The sequence below is a fragment of the Papio anubis genome, chromosome X (genome assembly GCF_008728515.1).
Source record: "Papio anubis isolate 15944 chromosome X, Panubis1.0, whole genome shotgun sequence".
Lineage (NCBI taxonomy): Eukaryota > Metazoa > Chordata > Mammalia > Primates > Cercopithecidae > Papio > Papio anubis.
This window is the reverse complement of record NC_044996.1, coordinates 89,588,025-89,609,706: the sequence shown is the minus strand read 5'-3', so window position 1 is coordinate 89,609,706 and position 21,682 is coordinate 89,588,025. Positions and strand designations below refer to the sequence as shown.

Genomic DNA, 21,682 nt, shown 5'->3' with positions numbered 1-21,682 from the left:
TTATAGATTCAATACCATCCCCATCAAGCTACCAATGGTTTCTTCACAGAATTGGAAAAACTGCTTTAAAGTTCATATGGAACCAAAAATTGCATCACCGGGGCCAATCCTGATCAAAGAACAAAGCTGGAGCATCCACGCCTACCTGACTTACAAACTATACTCCAAGGCTACAGTAACAAAACAGCATGGTACTGGTACTTAAAACAGATACAGACCAATGGGGAGATAGAACAGAGTCCTCAGAAATAATACCACACATCTCAGCCATCTGATCTTTGACAAACCTGAGAGAAACAAGAAATGGGGGAAGAATTCCCTATTTGTAAATGGTGCTAGAAAATTAAATTTAGCCATGAGTAGAAAGCTGAAACTGGATCCTTTCCTTACTCATATACGAAAATTAATTCCAAGATGGATTAGGGGCTTAAATGTTAGACCTAATACCATAAAAATCCTAGAGAGGAAAACCTAAGAGTATTGAAGTACCATTCAGGACATAGGCATGGGCAAAAGGACTTCATGTCTAAAACACCAAAAGCAAGCGACAGCAAAGCCAAATTGACAAATGTCTCATTAAACTAAAAGGCTTCTGCACCTTGAAAACTACCACCAGAGTGAACAGGCAACCTACAGAATGGAGAAAATTTTTGCAATCTACTCATCTGACAAAGGGCTAATATCAAACCACACAAAGAACTCAAACAAATTTACAAAGGAAAAACAAACAACCCCATCAAAAGTGGGCAAACGATATGGACAGACAGTTCTCAAAGACATTCATACAGCCAACAGACTCATGAAAAATGCTCATCATCACTGGCCATCAGAAATGCAAATCAAAACCACAATGAGATCCTGGAGAGGATGTGGAGAAATAAGAACACTTTTACACTGTTGGTGGGATTATGCTAGTTCGACCATTATGGAAAACAGTATGGCGATTCCTCAAGGATCTAGAACTAGATGTACCATATGACCCAACCATCCCATTACTGGGTATATACCCAGAGATTATAAATTATGCTGCTATAAAGACACACATGCACGATATGTTTATTGCGTACCTATTCTAATAACAAAGACTTGGGAATCGGCCCAAAATGTCCATCAGTGACGAACTGGATTAAGAAAATGTGGCACATATACACCATGGAAAACTATGCAGCCATTAAAAAGGATATGAGTTTGTGTCCTTTGTAGGGACATGGATGCAGCTGGAAACCATCATTCTTAGCAAACTATCACAAGAACAGAAAACCAAACTTACCGCATGTTCTCACTCACTTGGGGTGGGAACTGAACAATGAATCCCCGCGCCTTGGACTCAGGGAAGGGGAACATCACACACTGGGGCCTATCATGGGGAGGGGAGGGGGAGGGATTTCATTGGGAGTTATACCTGATGTAAATGACGAGTTGATGGGTGCAGCACACCAACATGGCACAAGTATACATATGTAACAAACCTGCACGTTATGCACATGTACCCTACAACTTAAAGTATAATAATAATAAATAAATTTTTTAAAAAAATAAAATTAAATTAAAATATTTAAATTATGTATAAAAATGATTTACTGCTTTAATTTATTTTTCCAAGTTACTGACTTTAAGTCCTGATTTCTGGATAAGATTTCTACTTTATTATTATTTTGATAGGAAGCGATGAGTAACCCAAAGTCCAGATGCAATAGAAAACACCATAAATACGAATAATTTGAAACTCCTTTAATTAGCTATTTTCTACGAAGAAATAAAAATGCCACACTGTAATTTTTCTCCCCTTATGGAGATTAAAGCATCAATAAATTAAAGTTCAAATTCTTCTCTTCTGAATCTTCTCAGCTTTCAGCTGTGAATCTTAGAAACTTCCCAAAGAAACTTAAAGTTTTAAAGCATTGCATTCAGTGATATGTTGGTAATGTTTTATAACTAGCTCTTGGAGGTGGAAGGAATGATTGAGTGAAGTTTTGATTTGTGGCATTTGCTGATTTTTGTGATATAATTACTACCATTATGACCGATTTCCAGTTACTAATGTGAAGTGACTAAATGCAGAGATAGGAAACGATGGGCATAATCAACTCTATCTCAAGTCAGTGCAAGTTAGGTCCAACCATTGCTGATTTTCTCCCCTAATAATAAGTGTGAAAGTAAAGAGTTCCTGGCATTGATTTGGCAGATCCAGCATTTCAATTCCAAGGTCATAGAGGCCTTGCATTTGAGACACAGCATTTGAGAAGGCATAAGAGCACATGCCAGCTTTTCTGGTATTACTACTCAATGATTTCTATTTACATCCTATTTCTGTTTACATATGTTTGGTCCAAACTCTGTTATAAGGATATATCTAGCCATCTTTGGCTAGAGATCTACCCATCAATCTAGTCTATTGATGGATAATAGACTCTTTAAGCTGAATAGATACAAATAGAAACAAAATAGGTTTGTTAAGGAATGTTAAAATGGCGATTGCATAAGCAATTAGCAATGTCTGGAAAAGAAAGCCAAGTGATTTCCTGTCAAATAGCTCTAGATTCAATTTACACACAAAAATATAGACATCCTCCCTCACATTGACAAGTTGTATCATAGGCAAATTATTAATATTTTATCTCTTTGATCTCATTTTCTAATGCTGTTATAAAATATAAGGGGCCAAAAATGTTTTGCTCTCTTTCTTTTTTGTTATTTTTCTTTTGCCATATGGCTTCATTTAAAAGTAGGTAAAAATCTTCAGAGTGGAAATGACTTTAATTATGCTTCATTGTTTTGAGAAGGCCACCAAAATGATACCTTAGTCTCAAAAATAATTAGTGAGCTTTCTTGGGAGAAAGCTAGGCCTTGCTAAAATAATCCAAAGATGAATAATTTAGTCAGAAATAAAAAACAGCAATTTAAAAATTACTATGAAGTGTTTCAAACACATAGAAAATTATAGAGAATAATATGATGAATATACACATCCTCTACTTAACATTGCTAAATCCTAAACATGTGAAATTTTGTTCGTATTTTTTAGTTTTAAAAAGGAAGATGACATAATTTAAGCTATTACAGGTGAAGTGTCCTTTGTATCCTTCTCCAGTGCTTCTCCACTTTGCCCTTCTCTAGAGGTAACCATTTTCCAGAATGTGATAATTTTTCATTTCCATGCACATATTATGCTTTTAATATAAGTTTATGTCTACAAAAGATTGTATCATGTTGAATGTCTTCAAAACTTTTATTAATGTTAGTGTTCTGCATTTTCCCAAAGGGTCCTATTATAGAGTCATCAGCCATAGAGACTTATATATCAAAAGGGTTATGTATTATATATTTCAAAATTGCTAAAGTGTAGATTTTAAATGTTTTTACAATAGTAGGTATGTGATGTAATAGATTTGTTCATTGGCTTGATTTAATTATTCCACAAAGTAAACATACATGAAAAAATCATATTTTACTCCAAAAATATATAAAACTATTATTTGTCAATTAAAATAAAATAATTATACTAAAAATAGGGTCATTATGATTGTGGGGCCCCAAAGGTAGAATGCATGACACAGCTTTCTTAACAGTTTTTATCACAGACTGTTTTTTTCAGTCAAACTAAAAATATACTGGCTTGTGAGTATATAATATAAAGGACAAAGCAGAATGCCCAAGAAATCAGAAACTGTTTCCAGTATCCAAAGGGTCCAGTTAGGTGTTAGGCTTCCTTTTTAGTTACAGATGCTCAAGTGAAAACAATTTTTCTTTATTTACCTGAGGATTGAGTATTTGGCAAGCAGCCTGCTAAATTTTGTTGGAGATTTACAGTCACTCCTTCTGGGGGATGTGTGATAATACCACAGACAACACTATTGAGATTGAGGCTTCTGATTGCTAACCATCAGGATATCATGTAGTGGAAGTTTTGAAAAGCCGAGTGTAGAAACTCTTGCACTAAATTCTAAACTATCCAATTCTGGCAAATGGCAGTGGTGTGTAGTTAACCCTAGAGTACTACAAACATATATTTGAGGTTTCATCACATAAATTTGAACAAATTTTGATTCTCCATTGCTAGTTGATGGGAAAGAAGTTGGCAATGTTCAAAACAGTGTATCATGTGCCATCGGTTTATGTAATGAATCCAGTTAGTAATGATATCTGTAAGAGTTAGAACTGCAGGAGAAATACGAAAATTTATTTGACAATAATCTATAAGTCTTCAGTTCACCTTAGACTTTTGTACATGGTGGTTCTATATAGAGATATTGTATCGCTTACTAACTGTGCCTCCTTTAAGTCATTAATCAGGACTGTGATTTTCTTTTTTTCTTCCCCGGAAGGGACAGAGAGGCTTGTGGGAGAGCAATTTTTTGTGTCCTATTAACACTCCTCTACATGAGGCTGCACCACATTTGGCACTTTGTGGCAGAAAAATACAAGCATCAGTTCCTAGTATATATTCAGATGTAGAAGTAACATTAATAGTGTAGAAAATTGGCCCAAAAGGTTTCACTCACAAGGTCATATTAGCTTCCTTTCCCTATCGTAAGCCCAGCACAAACCCCAGTAACTGATTCTAGGTGCCACTTCTTTCCATAGGTCCAGGTAGACTAGTGACTTGGGCAACCATTTTCAAAAGGTACCAAAAAATTTAATTTTCTCATTTGCCAAAATTCCCCACCCTATTCGCACAGGTGTATAATGGCCTGTGATCCTCACTGGGGGCAGAAAGTCCTCAGCCCTCATCCTGTAACTCACTTCCCCAATTATTCCCCATTAATGGGGGGAGTCCATTTATTGCATAGTTGATTATACATAATGATTTGTACATTTATCACCAGTTGTCATAAATTATCATTAAATTCCATTCATTGGCTGGTAAGGTCCTCATTATTTCTCTTACAGAAAGCCATGTCTGTTAGCATCCCAGGCTTATTGCTATAATTATAAAAAAAACTGTGAAGATTATGAGATTTTTACCTTACTTGTAAGCTAACAAGGTAATCTGTCACAGGTTTTTGAGGGTTCTGGTAGAAGGCATGAGACTCTTGGGTCAGAGACAAAGGATTGGTTATTATTCATAGCAATAGTAAGAGCCTAAATATAAGCATTTTTACCTTAGATTCCTAAGCCCCATTTTCCACTGTGCTATACAAAATGACCATTTGACTCCTATACACATAGTACTATACATTACAGGAGTAAAACTGAGGAAATTCAATTATTTATAATGTGCAGTAGCTATGCCTTCCCTTTACTCTTGAAAAAGACATTCTGTTTATCATACTAGAGTAAGCATTATCTCCCTTTGCTTCAGAGGGAAGCACTCTGTTTTCCAAAGGCTCTATGCAAACATGTTTTTACTTCAGAGAGAGACACTATCTCTTTCTTTCAAAGCTGTCTGCTATTCAAGCATGTTGTAAAAGATAGCCTAAAACAAAGGGTAGAAAGTGATTTACTTGCATGAAAAGCACATATGGAACTTTCCTTCCAACTCATGCGCCACATAACGATGCCTTGGTCAATGACAAACCATGTATATAATGGTATTCCCATAAGATTATAATGGAAGTGAAAAATCACTATCAGCTACTGACATTGTACCAACATTATAAAATAAAAATTGTAGCATACTTTATTTTTAATGAATTTAGCATAGCCTAAGTGTACAGTGTTTATAAAGTCTACAGTAATATACAATAATTCCCTAAGTCTTCACATTCACTTACCACTCACTCACTGAATCACCTAGAGCAACTTTCAGCCCTGTAAGTGCCATTCATGACAAGTGCCCTATACAGGTGTAACATTTTTGATCTTTTATATTGTACTTTTACTGTACCTTTTCTGGGTTTACATTTGTTTAGATACACAAGCACTTACCATTGCATTCCAACTGCCTGCAGTGTTCAGCACAGTAACATGCTGTACAGGTTTGTAGCCTAGGAACAATAGGCTATACCATATTGCTCAGTCGTGTAGTAAGGTATACCACCTGGGTTTGTCTAAGTGCACTCTATCATGCCCACACCATTATGAAATTTCATAACAATGCATTTCCCAGAAAGTAGCCTCAGTGGTAAGTGACACGTGACTGTATAAAATTGCTGGTTATATGCCATCTTCAAACTAACTAGATAATAGCAAATCTTGCTCCAACTTAAATTCCCACCAACATTGTATAGAATCTCTTATTTGTTTAACAGGTCAACACGTTTTCAAATTTCATACATGCTTGATCTGATATATACATGATGATCTAATGTGTATGAAAGCATATGCCATTTCAGTTTCCATGTTTCTGATTACTGGTGAGAATCATAAAGTCAAGAAATACTCGGAGGCAGAGCAAGATGGCCAAATAGGAACAGCTCCAGTCTCCAACTCCCAGCGCGAGCAACACGGAAGACCGGTGATTTCTGCATTTTCAACTGAGGTACTGGGTTCATCTCACTAGGGAGTGCTGGATAATTGGTGCTGGTCAGCTGCTGCAGCCCGACCAGCGAGAGCTGAAGCAGGGCAAGGCATCGCCTCACCTGGGAAGCACAAGGGGAAAGGGAATCCCCTCTTCTAGCCAGGGAACTGAGACACACAACACCTGGAAAATCAGGTAACTCTCACCCCAATACTGCGCTTTAAGCAAACAGGCACCTGGGGAGATTATATCCCACACCTGGCCGGAGGGTCCCATGCAGGCCTCCCTCATTGCCCCAGCACAGCAGTCTGAGATCTCGAGGCAAGGCAGCGAGGCTGGGAGGCTCACCATTGCTGAGGCTTAAGTAGGTAAACAAAGCTGCTGGGAGCTCGAACTGCGTGGAGCTCACTGGCAATCAAGCTTCTGCCTGTCTCTGTGGAGCTCCACACCTCTGGGGACAGGGCACAGATAAGCAACAACAAAAGCAGCAGAAACCTCTGCAGGCCTTAAGCGACTCTGTCTGACAGCTTTGAAGAGCAGTGGATCTCCCAACACGGAGGCTGAGATCACGAGAACGGACAGACTGCCTGCTCAAGTGGGTCCCTGACCCTGAGTAGCCTAACTGGGAGCATATCCCACTAGGGGCAGTCTGACACCCCACACCTCACAGGGTGGAGTACACCCGGGGAGGGAAGCACCAACAAGAATCAGACAGGTACACTTGCTGTTCAGCAATATTCTATCTTCTGCAGCCTCTGCTGCTGACACAGAGCAAACAGGGTCTGGAGTGGACCTCAAGCAATCTCCAACAGACCTACAGCTGAGGGGTCCTGACTGTTAGAAGGAAAACTATCAAACAGGAAGGACACCTACACCAAAACCCCATCAGTACATCACCATCATCATCAAGACCAAGAGGCAGATAAAACCACAAAGGATGGGGAAAAGCAGGGCAGAAAGCTGGAAATTCAAAATAAGAGCATCTCGGCAAAGAGGCGCCCAGCTCATGCATGGCACCTTGAGATCAAAGCTTGTGTTTTGTGAGATGAGAGAAGAAGGCTTCAGTCCATCAAGCTTCGCAGAGCTAAAAGGAGAGATGCATTGCCAGCACAAGAAACTAAAATCTTGAACAAAAAGTGGAAGAATTGATGGCTAAATTAACTAATGCAGAAAGGTCATAAGCAATGAAAGATGAGAACCATGACGAAATACGTGACAAATGCACAAAGCTTCCAGTAACACCCTCGATCCAGCTGGAAGAGAAATTATCAGCGATTGAGGATCAAATGGTGAAATGAAGTGAGAAACCAAAAGAAAAAAGAAATGAACAAAGCCTGCAAAGTATGGGATTATGTAAAAGACCAAATCTACGTCTGATTAGGGTGCCACGAAAGTGAGGGGAAAATGGAACAAGTTGGAAACTTACTCTTCAGGATATCATCCAGGAGAACTGTAGTAGGGCAGGCCAGCGACTAAATCAGGAAATAGAATGCACGAATACTTGAAGACAACTCCAAGACACCTGTTGCCAAATTCTGCAAAGTTGAAATGAAGGAAAAATCTTAAGGGCAGCCAGAAAGAGGTCAGGGTTACCTACAAAGACAAGCCAACAGACCCAACAGCAGATCTCTCGGCAGAAACTCTCCAAGCCAGAAGAGAGTGGGGCCAATATTCAACATTCTTAAAGAAAAATTTTAAACCCAGAATTTCATATCAACCAAACTAAGTTTCTGAGTGAAGATAAAATCTTTGGGTAAGCAAATGCTTAGAGATTTTGTCACCACTAGGCCTGCCTTACAAGAGAGACCCTAAAGGAAGCACTCAACATGGAAAGGAACAACGGTACCAGCCATTGCAAAGCAATGCCAAAAATGTAAAGACCTTGAGGCTGGAAGAAACTGCATCAACTAACGAGCAAAATAACCAGTTAATATCATAATGGCAGGATCAAGTTCACACATAACAATATTAATCTTAAATGTAAATGGACTAAATGCTCCAATTAAAGACACAGACTGGCAAACTGGATAAAGAGTCAAGACCCATCAGTCTGCTGTATTCCAGGAGACCCATCTCACATGCAAGAACATATATAGGCTCAAATAAAGGGATGGAGGAAGATTTACCAAGCAAATGGAAAAAAAAAGCAGGAGTTGCAATCTAGTCTCTGATAAAACAGACTTTAAACCATCAAGATAAAAAGAGACAAAGAAAGGTATAATGGTAAAGGGATCAATTCCAACAGAACTAACTATCCTAAATATATATGCACCCAATACAGGAATACTCACATTCATAAAAGCAAGTCCTTAGAGAGTTACAAAGGAACGAACTCCCATACAATAATAATGGGAGACTTCAACATTCTAATCAACATTAGACAGATAAAAGGAGACAGAAAGTTAACAAGGATATCCAGGAATTGAACTCTTCTCTGCAGCAAGCAGACCCTAATAGACATCTATAGAACTCTCCACCTTACCATATCAACAGAATATACATTATTCTCAGCACCACATCGCACTTATTCAAAATTGACCACATAATTGGAAGCAAAAGCACTCCTCAGCAAATGTACAAGAACAGAATTATAACAAACTGTCTCTCAGACCCACAGGACAATCAGAAAAAACAGAACTCAGGCTAAGAAACTCAATCCAAAACCGCTCAACTACATGGAAACTGAACAACCTGCTCCTGAATGACTACTGGGTACATATGAAGGCAGAAATAAAGATGTTCTTTGAAACCAATGAGAACAAAGATACAACATACCAGAATCTCTGGGACACATTAAAGCAGTGTGTGAGGAAATTTATAGCACTAAATGCCCACAAGAGAAACGGAAAGATCTAAAATTGACACTCTGACATCACAATTAAAGAACTAGAGAAGCAAGAGCAAACACATTCGAAAGCTAGCAGAAGGCAAAAAGAGAGAAATAACTGAATCAGAGCAGAACTGAAGGAATGAGACACAAAAACCCTCAAAAATCAATGAATCCAGGAGTTGGTTTTTGAAAAGATCAACAAAAGAATTGATAGACAGCTAGCAAGACTAATAAAAAAGAAAAGAGAAGAATCAAATAGAGCCTTAATAAAAATGATAAAGGGATATCACCACCGACCCCACAGAAATACAAACTACCATCAGAGAATACTATGAATTTTTCTATGCAAATAAACTGGAAAATCTAGAAGAAATGGGCAATTTCCTTGACACTTACACACTCTTCAAGACTAAACCAGGAAGAACTTAGAATCTCTGAATAGACCAATAGCAGGCTCTGAAATTGAGGCAATAATTAATAGACTACCGACCAAAAAAGTCAGGACCAGATGGATTCACAGCTGAATTCTACCAGAGGTACAAGGAGAAACTGGTACCATTCCTTCTGAAACTATTCAATCAATAGAGAAAGAGAGTCCTCCTTAACTCATTTTATGAGGCCAACATCATCCTGATACAAAGCCTGGCAGGGAACACAACCAAGAAAATTTTGAATAATATCTCACAGTGAATTACAAAAATCCTCAATAAAATACTACAGCAAACCCAGTTCAGCAGCACATCAAAAAGCTTATCCCACCATGATCAAGTGGGCTTCATCCAGGATGCAAAGGCTGAGACAACATTAGCAAATCAAATAAACATAATCAGCATATAAACAGAACCAAAGACAAGAACCACATGATTATCTCAATAGATGCAGAAAAGGCTTTTGACAAATTCAACAGCCCTTCATGCTAAAACGCTCAATAAATTCGGTATTGATGGAGCGTTACCTCAAAATAATAAGAGCTATTTGTGAGAAACCCACAGCCAATATCATACTGAATGGGCAAAACTGGAAAAATTCCTTTGAAAACTGGCACAAGACAGGGGTTGCCCTCTCTCACCCTCCTGTTCAACATAGTGTTGGAAGTTCTGGCTATGGTAATCCAGGTGAGAGAAATCAAAGGGGTATTCCAGTTAAGGGAAAGAGATCAAATTGTCCCTGTTTGCAGATGACATCATTGTATATTCAGAAAATTCCCATGATCTCAGCCCAAAATCTCCTTAGACTGATAAGCCTTCAGCACAAAGTCTCAGGATACAAAATTAATGTGCAAAAATCACAAACATTCTTATACACCAGTAACACACAAACACAAGGCAAATCATGAATGAACTTTGGAAATTTCTGAAAAGTCCCAGCTAAAGAATAAATACCTAGAATCCAACACAGGGATGTAAAGGACCTCTTCAAGGAGAACTACAAACCACTGCTCAGTGAAATAAAAGAGGACATAAACAAATGGAAGAACAGCCTGGACAGCAGGGAGTTGCTGCTCCCTCTCCCCACTAAACTCAGCCCCTCCACTATACAGCTGAAGGACTTAGTTATACAAAGTCACATCTCCCAGCTCAACTTCTCCATGGCATCTGCCTTACCTGGAAACAAAGAGCTGCTCAGACTTCTATCACAGCTCTCCATAAGTTGGGGCTGGGCAAAATTGGCTGGAAGGTACCTGTGAGGAGTCCACAGACACCAGCCTTGTAGAAGCCTAGCCAGAATTGGGGCTACTTGGGGAAGTAGGCCACCTTTTGTGGAGCACTGAATGGAGTCACCTGTAGTTTCAGGTAGCTGCCGAAAGAAGCATGAATAGTCAAGTACTCCCCTTGTGCTGGAGAAAAACATTAGGCTCAATTATCTGATGCCCCTCCTCTTTAGGAAGACAAGGAACATTCCAACAGGAGGAACAAGCATGATAGGACTGCTGTAACTGAGTTCAGTAAGGTTTAATTTTTCTGGATCAAATTCTTTCCAAATGCAAGATGGAACATCTCTTCAGTTCTGAGAGTCTCACTAATCCATGATCTGCAAGTGTTGTTTATTCAGCAGAGGGCAAATGTGAGGAGGCAGCCCATAGCCCAGCACTTGTGGAGAATCATGTTAGTGTGTTTAGGCTGTGGGTTGGGGTTCTACTAGGCAGGTGCGTCATGAACTCCAGGGAAGAAAGAAAGCCTTATAGGTGTAAACTTGGTTGCTGCTTAACTCTATGGAGTCATCCTTGTCCACATGTCTTTCCAGGGAACTTCTCATGCATATGGCTTCCTTGACAGTTGCCACTTCCTTTGTGCGTAGAACTAAGGGAACAATGTGCATACTGCCAGAAGTCCAATCTTTCCCTGGGTCTTCTCATCTCTAATGGGCCCCATTGTCCACACCTCTTCTTCTGTATTCTCACTCCCTTTGTCAGTCTTTGTTCTTTGAATTCCTTCTTAGTATTCTTCCCCTTATACCACCCTGACTCCTGCCTCTCATAGACCCTCCATTTGTGTATCCTTTAGTCTCTCCCTAGAGTCCTTTCAACTTGATCTTTCACTCCTTACTCTTGACCTCTTCTAAGCTTCTTTGAGTAGAGAGCTTCCTACTCGATTCCATTTATTCTGTCTATTTTCCTCCAAGCCCCAAGATCTCACTCTTCCTCTGTTATTCTTCACTCCCTTCCCAGTTGGATGTTTCCTCCACATAGGTCATCTCCTCCCTCAGGTAACCTCTACCTTTTGGCCCTTCACCACCTCTTCCTAAGAAGTCACCTCATCCTCTCCTTCTCCCCACAGCCAATCTTGACTTACTTTCCTTCTCCCCTCCACACCAGACCAGTTAAGTCTCTTGCAGTTTTTAGATGGCTGATTGTGATTCTAGCTGAACTTTGTTCACAATCGGAATTGACAGCTATTCCTTCCTTTCATGCCCCATCCACCAAACACACCCAATCTTCAACAAGACAAAGTGCTTACGCATGTCATATACATTTGTATTTTTCAGTATAAAACGATAGCTATGCAGGCAAAGATTGTGTTATCAGGACCCTTGAGCTTTCAACACCCTGAAAAGTTATACTTTTTTTGTGTGCCTGCATATTACACATTTGCCTCCACAAGCATAGCAAATTTTACCCTAACAAGACGTTTTCACCAAATCGTAGACATAGATATGGAAGTCATCATCAAACTTGATGAAATACACAGGTTTGGCTTTAACTTGGTGGATGACCTTGCCTGACCTTTTGGAGCCATCTTCTTTGGTATATTCCACATGTTTATCTACTAGGCTATCTATAAATCCTTCTGGCTCCTTCTTCACTGCATGAGACACACTTGATTCTGGCGTGATGCGGAAGTCACCTGCCTTATAATCATCGAGTAGCTAGCACATGTACAAGACAGGATCTTTCTCACAAGTAATATAAAACCAGGCTTTCATGATAGGTGCTTGGGCTAAGACCATCCCCCTCCATTTATCCATAGACCCATGCTCTCCCTCAAACATGTGTTTCACTGCTTTGCCAATTATGGTATTTGTGAGGCAGAAATCTCTGACTTGTGAGAATGGCACCTTATGAGGAAGGATTTTAAGCTTTAAAATTCTTTCATCTCTGTGAAGTTCTAGTCCATAAACACAGTCAATTCCATAATATTTCACCAGATAAAGAAAGGGATATATAGGCACCTGATCCAGAACTCTTCCTTTCCACTGGGCAATGGGCTCATCTCCCTCCTTCTATCCATGAGAAATTCTGCAGCCTACCATGTGTCTGCAGGACTGAGAAGAAGGCCTTCCTCTTGGCTTCTTTGGAGATGTCTTTTTCTTCCTCATGTTTGTAGTTCCAATGTGGTGACCTGTGGCTTCCCTGGTTAGCAGCTTTGCAGCTGCCTTTTTGTGAAGGAGTGTCTTCATATTTGGAGGGCAAGGAGAGAGAACAGGGAGAAACATTAAATGTATGAGTTTTTTTCTTGTATCATGAAGTCCCTGTGCACCAGGTACATTGCCACCCACGTTATTCATGTGTGTTCAGTAGCAATGTTAGATATCAAGATACTCTTGGATGCCTGCCTGCAATGGCTTCCTTCCAGGCTTGTTTAGCTGCACAAGAGAGCTAGAGAACAGGTAGGTGTGGTGGTCTTGGTAGTTGAGAGCACAGTAAAAGGAAATGGGCTACTTTGCATATTCCCTGATCCTCTGTCACCATCCTGTCGCCTCTCCCAACATTCTCCATTTTTTAGTTCCCACCTCATTTTTCCATTTCTGTACATGCAGTCTCCATGTCTCCTCCCCATGGCTCTGTGGTATTCATCCTTTGTACGTTCCCATCACTAAGCCTCCCGCCTGGTGCTCACCTCTCTTTCCTGTCTCTTCCTGGTAAACTCCATTTTCCTTCTGGGCTCCAACGAGAAACCTAGTTCCTTTTCTGGCCACCTTTGTATACCATCCTGGTGCTCTTCAGGTCCTCATGCCCCCAGCCCTCAAATCACCCTTCCCAGTCTTCTGCATTTCTCAGGCTGGCACCCACCCCAATTTTCACATCTGGCCCCCACCAACCCCAATCCTCTGGTTCCGCAGCCCAGGGCCCACCTCCCGCACTGCCGGGGATCACTGACCTCCCGCGCCCAAATCGGACCCCTCACTGCTGCCTGTGGCGAAGGAGGATCAGCAGGCAACTAACAGAGTGAGCGCTTGCAAAAGCTGGGAGGGTAGGATCTGTAGGCGTGGAACATGTCTAGAAGGACTGTGAGGCAGGCGAAAGGGAAGGCAGCAGCTTCCCCAGCACTAGGCTTGTTAGTCCTCTGCCTTCCTGTCAGTGGCGGCCCTTCTGCTACACTGGACTTCCAGGAGCCGCTGTTGCTACGGCAATCTCCTTGCTTTTTTCCTAGCTTCCTGGTAGGACGCAGGTCTCTCCTTCCTGCCAAATGGCGCGCAGCGCCCCCACCCCAGTGAATCCTGCACCACCGCCCTGGGCCCTAGAGATGCTCCTGGGCTCCTGCCCCCCACGCCCAACCGCGCCTTCTCCCAAATCCACAACTACCCGGCCCAAAACCCACTCTCCCTCTCCTCCTAGGTTCAACGCCTTCATTTTACGTCCCCCAACACGCCGTCCCAGACTCCTCACCCCTACCTCCACCTTCAATCCCTCAGCGGCCTTGCCTCATCTGCTTTCCATCTTTCAAGATTTTCTTTTCCCAGTGCCTTTACAGAGTTATTCTTTATATTCAAAAATCTGCCTTTCTTGTCATTGGAGAGGATTTTTGGTAGAACAAGAGAAATGCGCTAGTGCTTAGTGCTCAGTCTGCTATTTGACCTAATCTTTGTAATTTTTCCTGACTGGTCATTCCTGAACTTCTTGAGAAGATTTTTTTGTTTCTTTTTCTTATTTTTTTCATTTCCGTGATTGCAGAAGAATTGCATGCACTGTGTAAAATTCAGAAAATAGACTTGAAGAAGAAAATAATCAACTGCAAGCCCCGTTTCCATTCGCCTGGGCTCCAAGCAAAATAATAGCACTTATTATCTCTCCTTTGCCTTTCCTCTAAGCTGTTAACAAGCTTGCATTATTTTTGCAAATTTAGTTATTAAAAATTCCTTGTAAAACAATTTTTAGATGATATTTTGAAAATTACAGAGTGTAGTATGTAGCAATATTAGAAGTACCAAATACTCTTCATTTGGAATTAACATTGCTCATTTTTACTTGGGCTTTTAAAAGTAAGAATAAAATATTAACAATAAAATGTAATTCTCTTATTCTCTGTTCCCTCTCGCCTCTCTAATGCTAACCCAATCTTTCTTTTTTTTTTTCATGCAGAAGCTTTTTTAAAAATTTATTTATTTTTTCTAAATTATACTTTAAGTTCTAGAGATTTTGTGTGCATAACATACAGGTTTGTTATATGTATGCTGTGCCATGTTTGCTGTGCTGCACCCATCAGCTGGGGTCAGCGCCATCAACTCGTCATTTACATCAGGTATAACTCACAGTGCAATCCCTCCCCTCCCCATCCCGTATTAGGCCCCGGTGTGTGATGTTCCCCTTCCCACGGAGTCCAAGTGATCTCATTGTTCAGTTCCACCTATGAGTGAGAACATCGGTGTTTGGTTTCTGTTCTTGTGATAGTTGCTAAGAATGATGGTTTCCAGCTGCATCCATGTCCCCTACAAAGGACACAAACTCATCCTTTTGATGTCTGCATAGTATTCCATGGTGTATATGTGCCACATTTTTTCTTTTTTTTTTTTTTTTTTCTTCACCTATTTCTTTTTTTTTTTTTTTAATTTATTTATTATTATTATACTGTAAGTTGTAGGGTACATGTGCATAACGTGCAGGTTTATTTACATATGTATGCTTGTGCCTTGTTGGTGTGCTGCACCCTCAACTCGTCATTTACATCAGGTATAACTCCAATGCAATCCTCCCCCTCCCCTCCCCATATGATAGGCCCGATTATTGTGATGTTCCTTCGAGTCCAAGTGATCTCATTGTTCAGTTCCGCCTATGAGTGAGAACATCACGGTGTTTGGTTTTCTGTTCTTGCTGATAGTTTGCTAGAATGATGGATTCCAGCTGCATCCATGTCCTACAAAGGACACAAGCTCATCCTTTTTATGGCTGCATAGTATTCCTGGTGTATGTGCCACATTTTCTTAATCAATCTGTCACTTGTGTGATGGACATTTGGGTTGATTCAAGTCTTTACTGTGTGAATAGTGCCACAATAAACATCACGTGTGCATGTGTCTTTATAGCAGCATGATTTATAATCCTTTGGGTATATACCCAGTAATGGGATGGCTGGGTCATATGGTACTTCTAGTTCGATCCTTGAGAATCATGCATACTGTTTCCATAATGGGTTGAACTAGTTTACAATCCCACCAACAGTGTAAAAGTGTTCCTATTTCTCCATCCTCTCAGCACCTGTTGTCTCCTGACTTTTGAATGATGCATGCATTCTAACTGGTGTGAGATGGTATCTCATTGTGGTTTGATTTGCATTTCTCTGATGGCAGTGATGATGAGCATTTTTATGTGTCTGTTGGCTGTATGAATGTCCTCTTTTTTTGAGAATGTCTATTCATATCCTTTTGCCCACTTTTGGATGGGGTTGTTTGTTTTTCTTATGGGAATTTATTTGAGTTCTTTGTAGGTTCTGGATATTAGCCCTTTGTCAGATGGAGTAGATTGCACAAATTTTCTCCCATTCTGTGGAGTTGCCTGTTCCTCTGATGGTAGTTTCTTTTGCAGTGCAGAGCTCTTTTGGATTTAATGAGATCCCATTTGTCGAATTTGGCTTTTGTTGCCATTGTTTTTGGTGTTTTAGACAAGTCTTGCCCATGCCTATGGCTTCACCAGATATTGATGTTACTAGGTTTTCCTCTAGGAGGTTTTTTATGAGGTATTAAGGTCTAACATTTAAGTCTCTAATCCATCTTGAATTAATTTTCATATAAGGGTAAAAAGGGAAGATGGTTTAGCTTTCTACTTATGGCTAGCCAATTTTCCAGCACCATTTATTAAATGGGAATCCTTTCCCCATTTCTTGTTTTCTCCAGGTTTAACAAAGCTCAGGTATAGATGTAGTGTGTTTCTGAGGACTCTGTTCTGTTCCATTGGTCTATATCTGTTTTGGTACCAGTACCATGCTGTTTTGGATTACTGTAGCCATGGAGTATGGATTGAATTCAGGTGGCGTGATGCCTCAGCTTTCTTCTTTTGACTTAGGATTGTCTTGGAATCACGGGCTCTTTTTAGTTCCATATAGACTTTAAGTAGTTTCCAATTCTGTAGAAGAAACTCATTGGTAGCTTAATGGGGATGGCATTGATTCTATAAATTACCTTGGGCAGTATGGTCATTTCACGATATTGATTCTTGCTTCCTATCCATGAGCATGGTATGTTCTTCCATTTGTTTGTGTCTCTTTTATTTCACTGAGCGGTGGTTTGTAGTTCTCCTTGAAGGTCCTTTACATCCCTTGTAAGTTGGATTCCTAGGTATTTTTTATTCTCTTTGAAGCAATTGTGAATGGAGTTCACTCATGATTTAGCTCTCTGTTTTCTGTTACTGGTGTATAAGAATGCTTGTGATTTTGCACATTAATTTTGTGTCCTGAGACTTTGAAGTTCTTATCAGCTTAAGGAGATTTTGGGCTGAGACAATGGGGTTTTAAATACTTGTGGTGTCATCTGCAAACAGGGACAATTTGACTTCTTCTTTTCTTAACTAGATACCCTTGATTTCTTTCTCTTGCCTGATTGCCGTAGCCAGAACTTCCAACACTATGTTGAATAGGAGTGGTGAGAGAGGGCATCCCTGTCTTGTGCCAGTTTTCAAAGGGAATTTTTTCCGGACATTCCACATATGATATTGGCTGTAGGTTTGTCTTAAATAGCTCTTATGATTTTTGAGATACGTTCCATCAATACTGAATTTATTGAGAGTTTTAGCATGAAGGGCTGTTGAATTTTGTCAAAGGCCTTTTCTGCATCTATTGAGATAATCATGTGGTTCTTGTCTTTGGTTCTGTTTATATGGATTATGTTTATTGATTTGCATATGTTGAACCCTGCCCATCCAAGGGATGAAGCCCACTTGATCATGGTGGATAAAGCTTTTGATGTGCTGCTGGATGCGGTTTGCCAGTATTTTATTGAGGATTTTTGCATCGATGTTCATCCAGGGATATTGGTCTAAAATTCTCTTTTTACTGTTAATGTCTCTGCCAGGCTTTGGTATCAAGATGATGTTGGCCTCGTAAAATGAGTTAGGAAGGATTCCTTCTTTCTATTGATTGGAATAGTTTCAGAAGGAATGGTACCAGCTCCTCCTTGTACCTCTGGTAGAGATTCAACATGAATCCATGGTCCTGGACTTTTTGGTTGGTAGGCTATTAATTATTACCTCAATTTCAGGAGGCCTGCTATTGGTCAGGATTCAGCTTAACTCTGGTTTAGTCTTGGGAGAGTGTAAGTGTCAAAGAAATTATCCATTTCTTCTAGATTTTCTAGTTTATTTGCATAGAGGTATTTATAGTATTCGCTGATGGTAGTTTGTATTTCTGTGGGGTCGGTAGTGATATTCCTTTATCATTTTTATTAGTCTATTTGATTCTTCTCTCTTTTCTTTGTTATAAGTCTTGCTAGCGGTCTATCAATTTTGTTGATCTTTTCAAAAACCAACTCCTGGATTCATTGATTTTTGGATGTTTTTGTGTCTCTATCTCCTTCAGTTCCTCTGATCTTAGTTATTTCTTGCCTCTGCTTCGTTTTGAATGTGTTTGTCTCTTGCTTCTCTAGTTCTTTTAATTGTGATGTCAGAGTGTCAGTTTTAGATCTTTCAGCTTTCTCTTGGGCATTTGGTGCTATAGAATTTCCCTCTACACACTGCTTTAAATGTCCCAGAGATTCTGGTATGTTGTATCTTTGTTCTCATTGGTTTCAAAGAACATCTTTATTTCTGCCTTCATTTCGTTATGTACCCGGTAGTCACTCAGGAGCAGGTTATTCAGTTTCCATGTAGTTGCGTGGTTTTGATTGAATTTCGCCCAGTCCTGAGTTCTAGTTTGATTGCCCTGTGGTCTGAGACAGTTTGTTATAATTTCTGTTCTTGTACATTTGCTGAGAGTGCTTTACTCCCAATTATGTAGTCAATTTTGGAATAAGTGTGATGTAGTTGCTGAGAAGAATGTATATTCTGTTGATTTAGGGTGGAGAGTTCTATAGATGTCTATTAGGTCTGCTTGCTGCAGAGATGAGTTCAATTCCTGGATATCCTTGTTAACTTTCTGTCTTGTTGATCTGTCTAATGTTGACAGTGGGGTGTTGAAATCTCCTATTATTATTGTGTAAGTCCTAAGTCTCTTTGTAAGTCTCTAAGGACTTGCTGTATGAATCTGGGTGCTCCTGTATTGTAACCCCATCTTTGATTTTTTTTTGTATCCTATGAATCTTTATATTTCTGTAAATACCAATAATAATTTATAGGAGTGTGCAGATTTTTAGGGTACAAAAAATGAATGATATTTATAGTTAAAAGTGGATATTATGTATTTTATATCTCATGCGTATTTTCAAATGTACATTATGAAGAATAATTCCTTCATACTGTGAGGAAAAAAAAGATTATTTCTTTTTCATGGCCCGCACCTGAGATTTCTGGGAAGTGGCTCTGCATCTTTATGATTTAGAATTTGGTTTTCTAACTAGATAATACACTCTTAAGGATATTCAAGAAAATGTTTTGTTTTTATCTTAATAGTTACATTGTCAGCAAGCCTGAAATAGAACTCCAGATTTGTCATAATCCTCCTTGCCTGAACTTTATTTTCAACATAAATTTTATTACATTTTAGTTAATTTTCTACAGCTTGCCTTTTTTATTTAATGTTTTGTTTTTTAAAATTTTCTTTATATTTTATCTCCAACACTCCTCAGTACCTTTTAAATCTGTTGCCAAAAAGTCTATTTCAGAGTACACATGAGACATTTTTGGCATCCATGGAACTATATATATATATATATATATATTTCTGATATTAAAAAAAGGAACAATATATTTCAACATCCATTTTGCTGTTGAGTGCCATTTTGGCTTATTACAATATTTCATTTTCACGAACAATGCTGCAATGAATGTCTTTGTGTACTTATACCAGAGTTTCTGTAAGTACATCCTAGAAGAAGAAAGAATTTCTTATAGTACAAGCACTTCAAATTTCTTAAATGCTGCCAAATTGCTATGTTGATTGGCTGTACCACTCCATTTTTTCTACTTCCCTTTGCAACAGAAATTCTTCAAATAGTTGCCATTTCATTGTCTTCAATTACATTCATCACATTGTTTCAAAAACCTACTCCATTCTGATTTCCCTGCCTGCTTCTCCCAAACCCCATGAAAATTGCTACTGTTCAGGTCATCAGCGATCTCCAATGATCATTCAATACGATCATCAGTGATCTTCAGCAATCATTTATTAATCTCCATCTTTATATATCATCAGCCCTTGATCAATCCTGTTTTCTGTGGAAAAACTCTCTAGGTTTTCTTGGTAACTCACTGGCCACTTTTTAGTCTTTTCTTTTATTGGTTCCTCTTTATCTCTTCAATCTCTTAATGCCCCAGGGCTTGGTCTGTAGACTGCTTTTCTATCTACACTGTCTCCCTTGGCGACTTCATATAGGCTTATAGCTTTAAATGTCATCTGTAAGTTGAAAGGTCTAATATGTCTAGTCTGACCTCACTTTTTACTCCAGACTTGTAAACCCAGCTACCTACTTGACATCTTCCATGTGGACATCTAACGGACTCAAGATATTCGAATTGAGATCTTGATATTGCCTGTAAGACTTGTTCCACTGCACACCTACCTCCCCATCTCAGTAGATGGCAACTTCTTCTTTCTGTTTGCTAAGGCTATACATGTGATATCATTATTTCTCACAGTTCATATCTAATTTTTCACTAAATTATGTTGGCTCTACCTTCAAAATGTATCTAAAGTCTGGCCATTTTTTCATAACTTCTACTGCTACCACCCTGATTTGAGCCATCTTTATTCCATAGCTCATTTATTGCAATGGCTTCTTTACTAGACTGCTTTTGCTCTTGTTCCTTTATTGTCTGTTCTTAAACAGCACTCAAAAACTACAATGGCTTCCCATTTTACTCAGAGGGAGATAAAATATTCAAGAGTAGCCTACAAGATAGTGTATGATCAATCCCACCTGACTTTACTCTCTTATCTTTTACAATTCCATCTTCTACTACTCTCACTCATAACATGGAACCATATAAAATTTCTATATTCATAGGTCAAAAATGGTCAAAAATCAGCAATTCTAAGTGTTTGGTTCATCCTAACAGCTGACTGTGCTTCTTCTACAGTGACATCATTACTGTCCTTTGAGCAAGCGAAATGTCTCTCACCTCAGAGCCTTTGGACTTGTATTAATTCTATATTAAAAATTATTTTTTCACTATCTTCAGGTCTCTGCTCCTTATCTTCACAAATTGGGCTATCTTAAGGACCTTAACATTCCAATCATCTCTATGTTGCTCAACTCTTCCCCATACTATTTGTATTAGTCAGTGTATAATTACTTCTGTTACAAACACCATACACATCTTAGTGGCTTGACATACAAAAAATTATTTCTCACACATAAAACAGTTAAATGTAGGTGTTCCTGATCATTAGGCAGCTTTCCTATAATTGGTAATTCAGAAAAGACAGTATCTGTCTTCCATGTAGTCAAAGATTGATCATTTTCTGTGACTTCATAGTCCTCTGCCAGATCCTGTCTATCCAGCTGGCCAACAATTGAAGAGAGCAAGAGTGAGAGAGAGAAAGAGAGACAGAGAGGAAGTTTTCTAGAGCAGCAATGTCTAATAGCAACATTAAGATGAGTAATATATATAATTTAAAATGTATCAATTGTCACATTTTAAAAAGGCAAAA

General features: G+C 39.2%; 1 protein-coding gene across 1 annotated transcript; it reads right to left on the bottom strand.

Moving 5' to 3' along the window:
* Positions 1-10,678: 10,678 nt before the first annotated feature.
* On the bottom strand, positions 10,679-13,720 carry LOC110742173 (spindlin-2-like). The gene is given in 1 exon segment (XM_021932945.2): positions 10,679-13,720. A coding segment is annotated over 1 exon segment (888 nt). The 5' UTR covers positions 13,236-13,720; the 3' UTR covers positions 10,679-12,347.
* Positions 13,721-21,682: the final 7,962 nt, after the last annotated feature.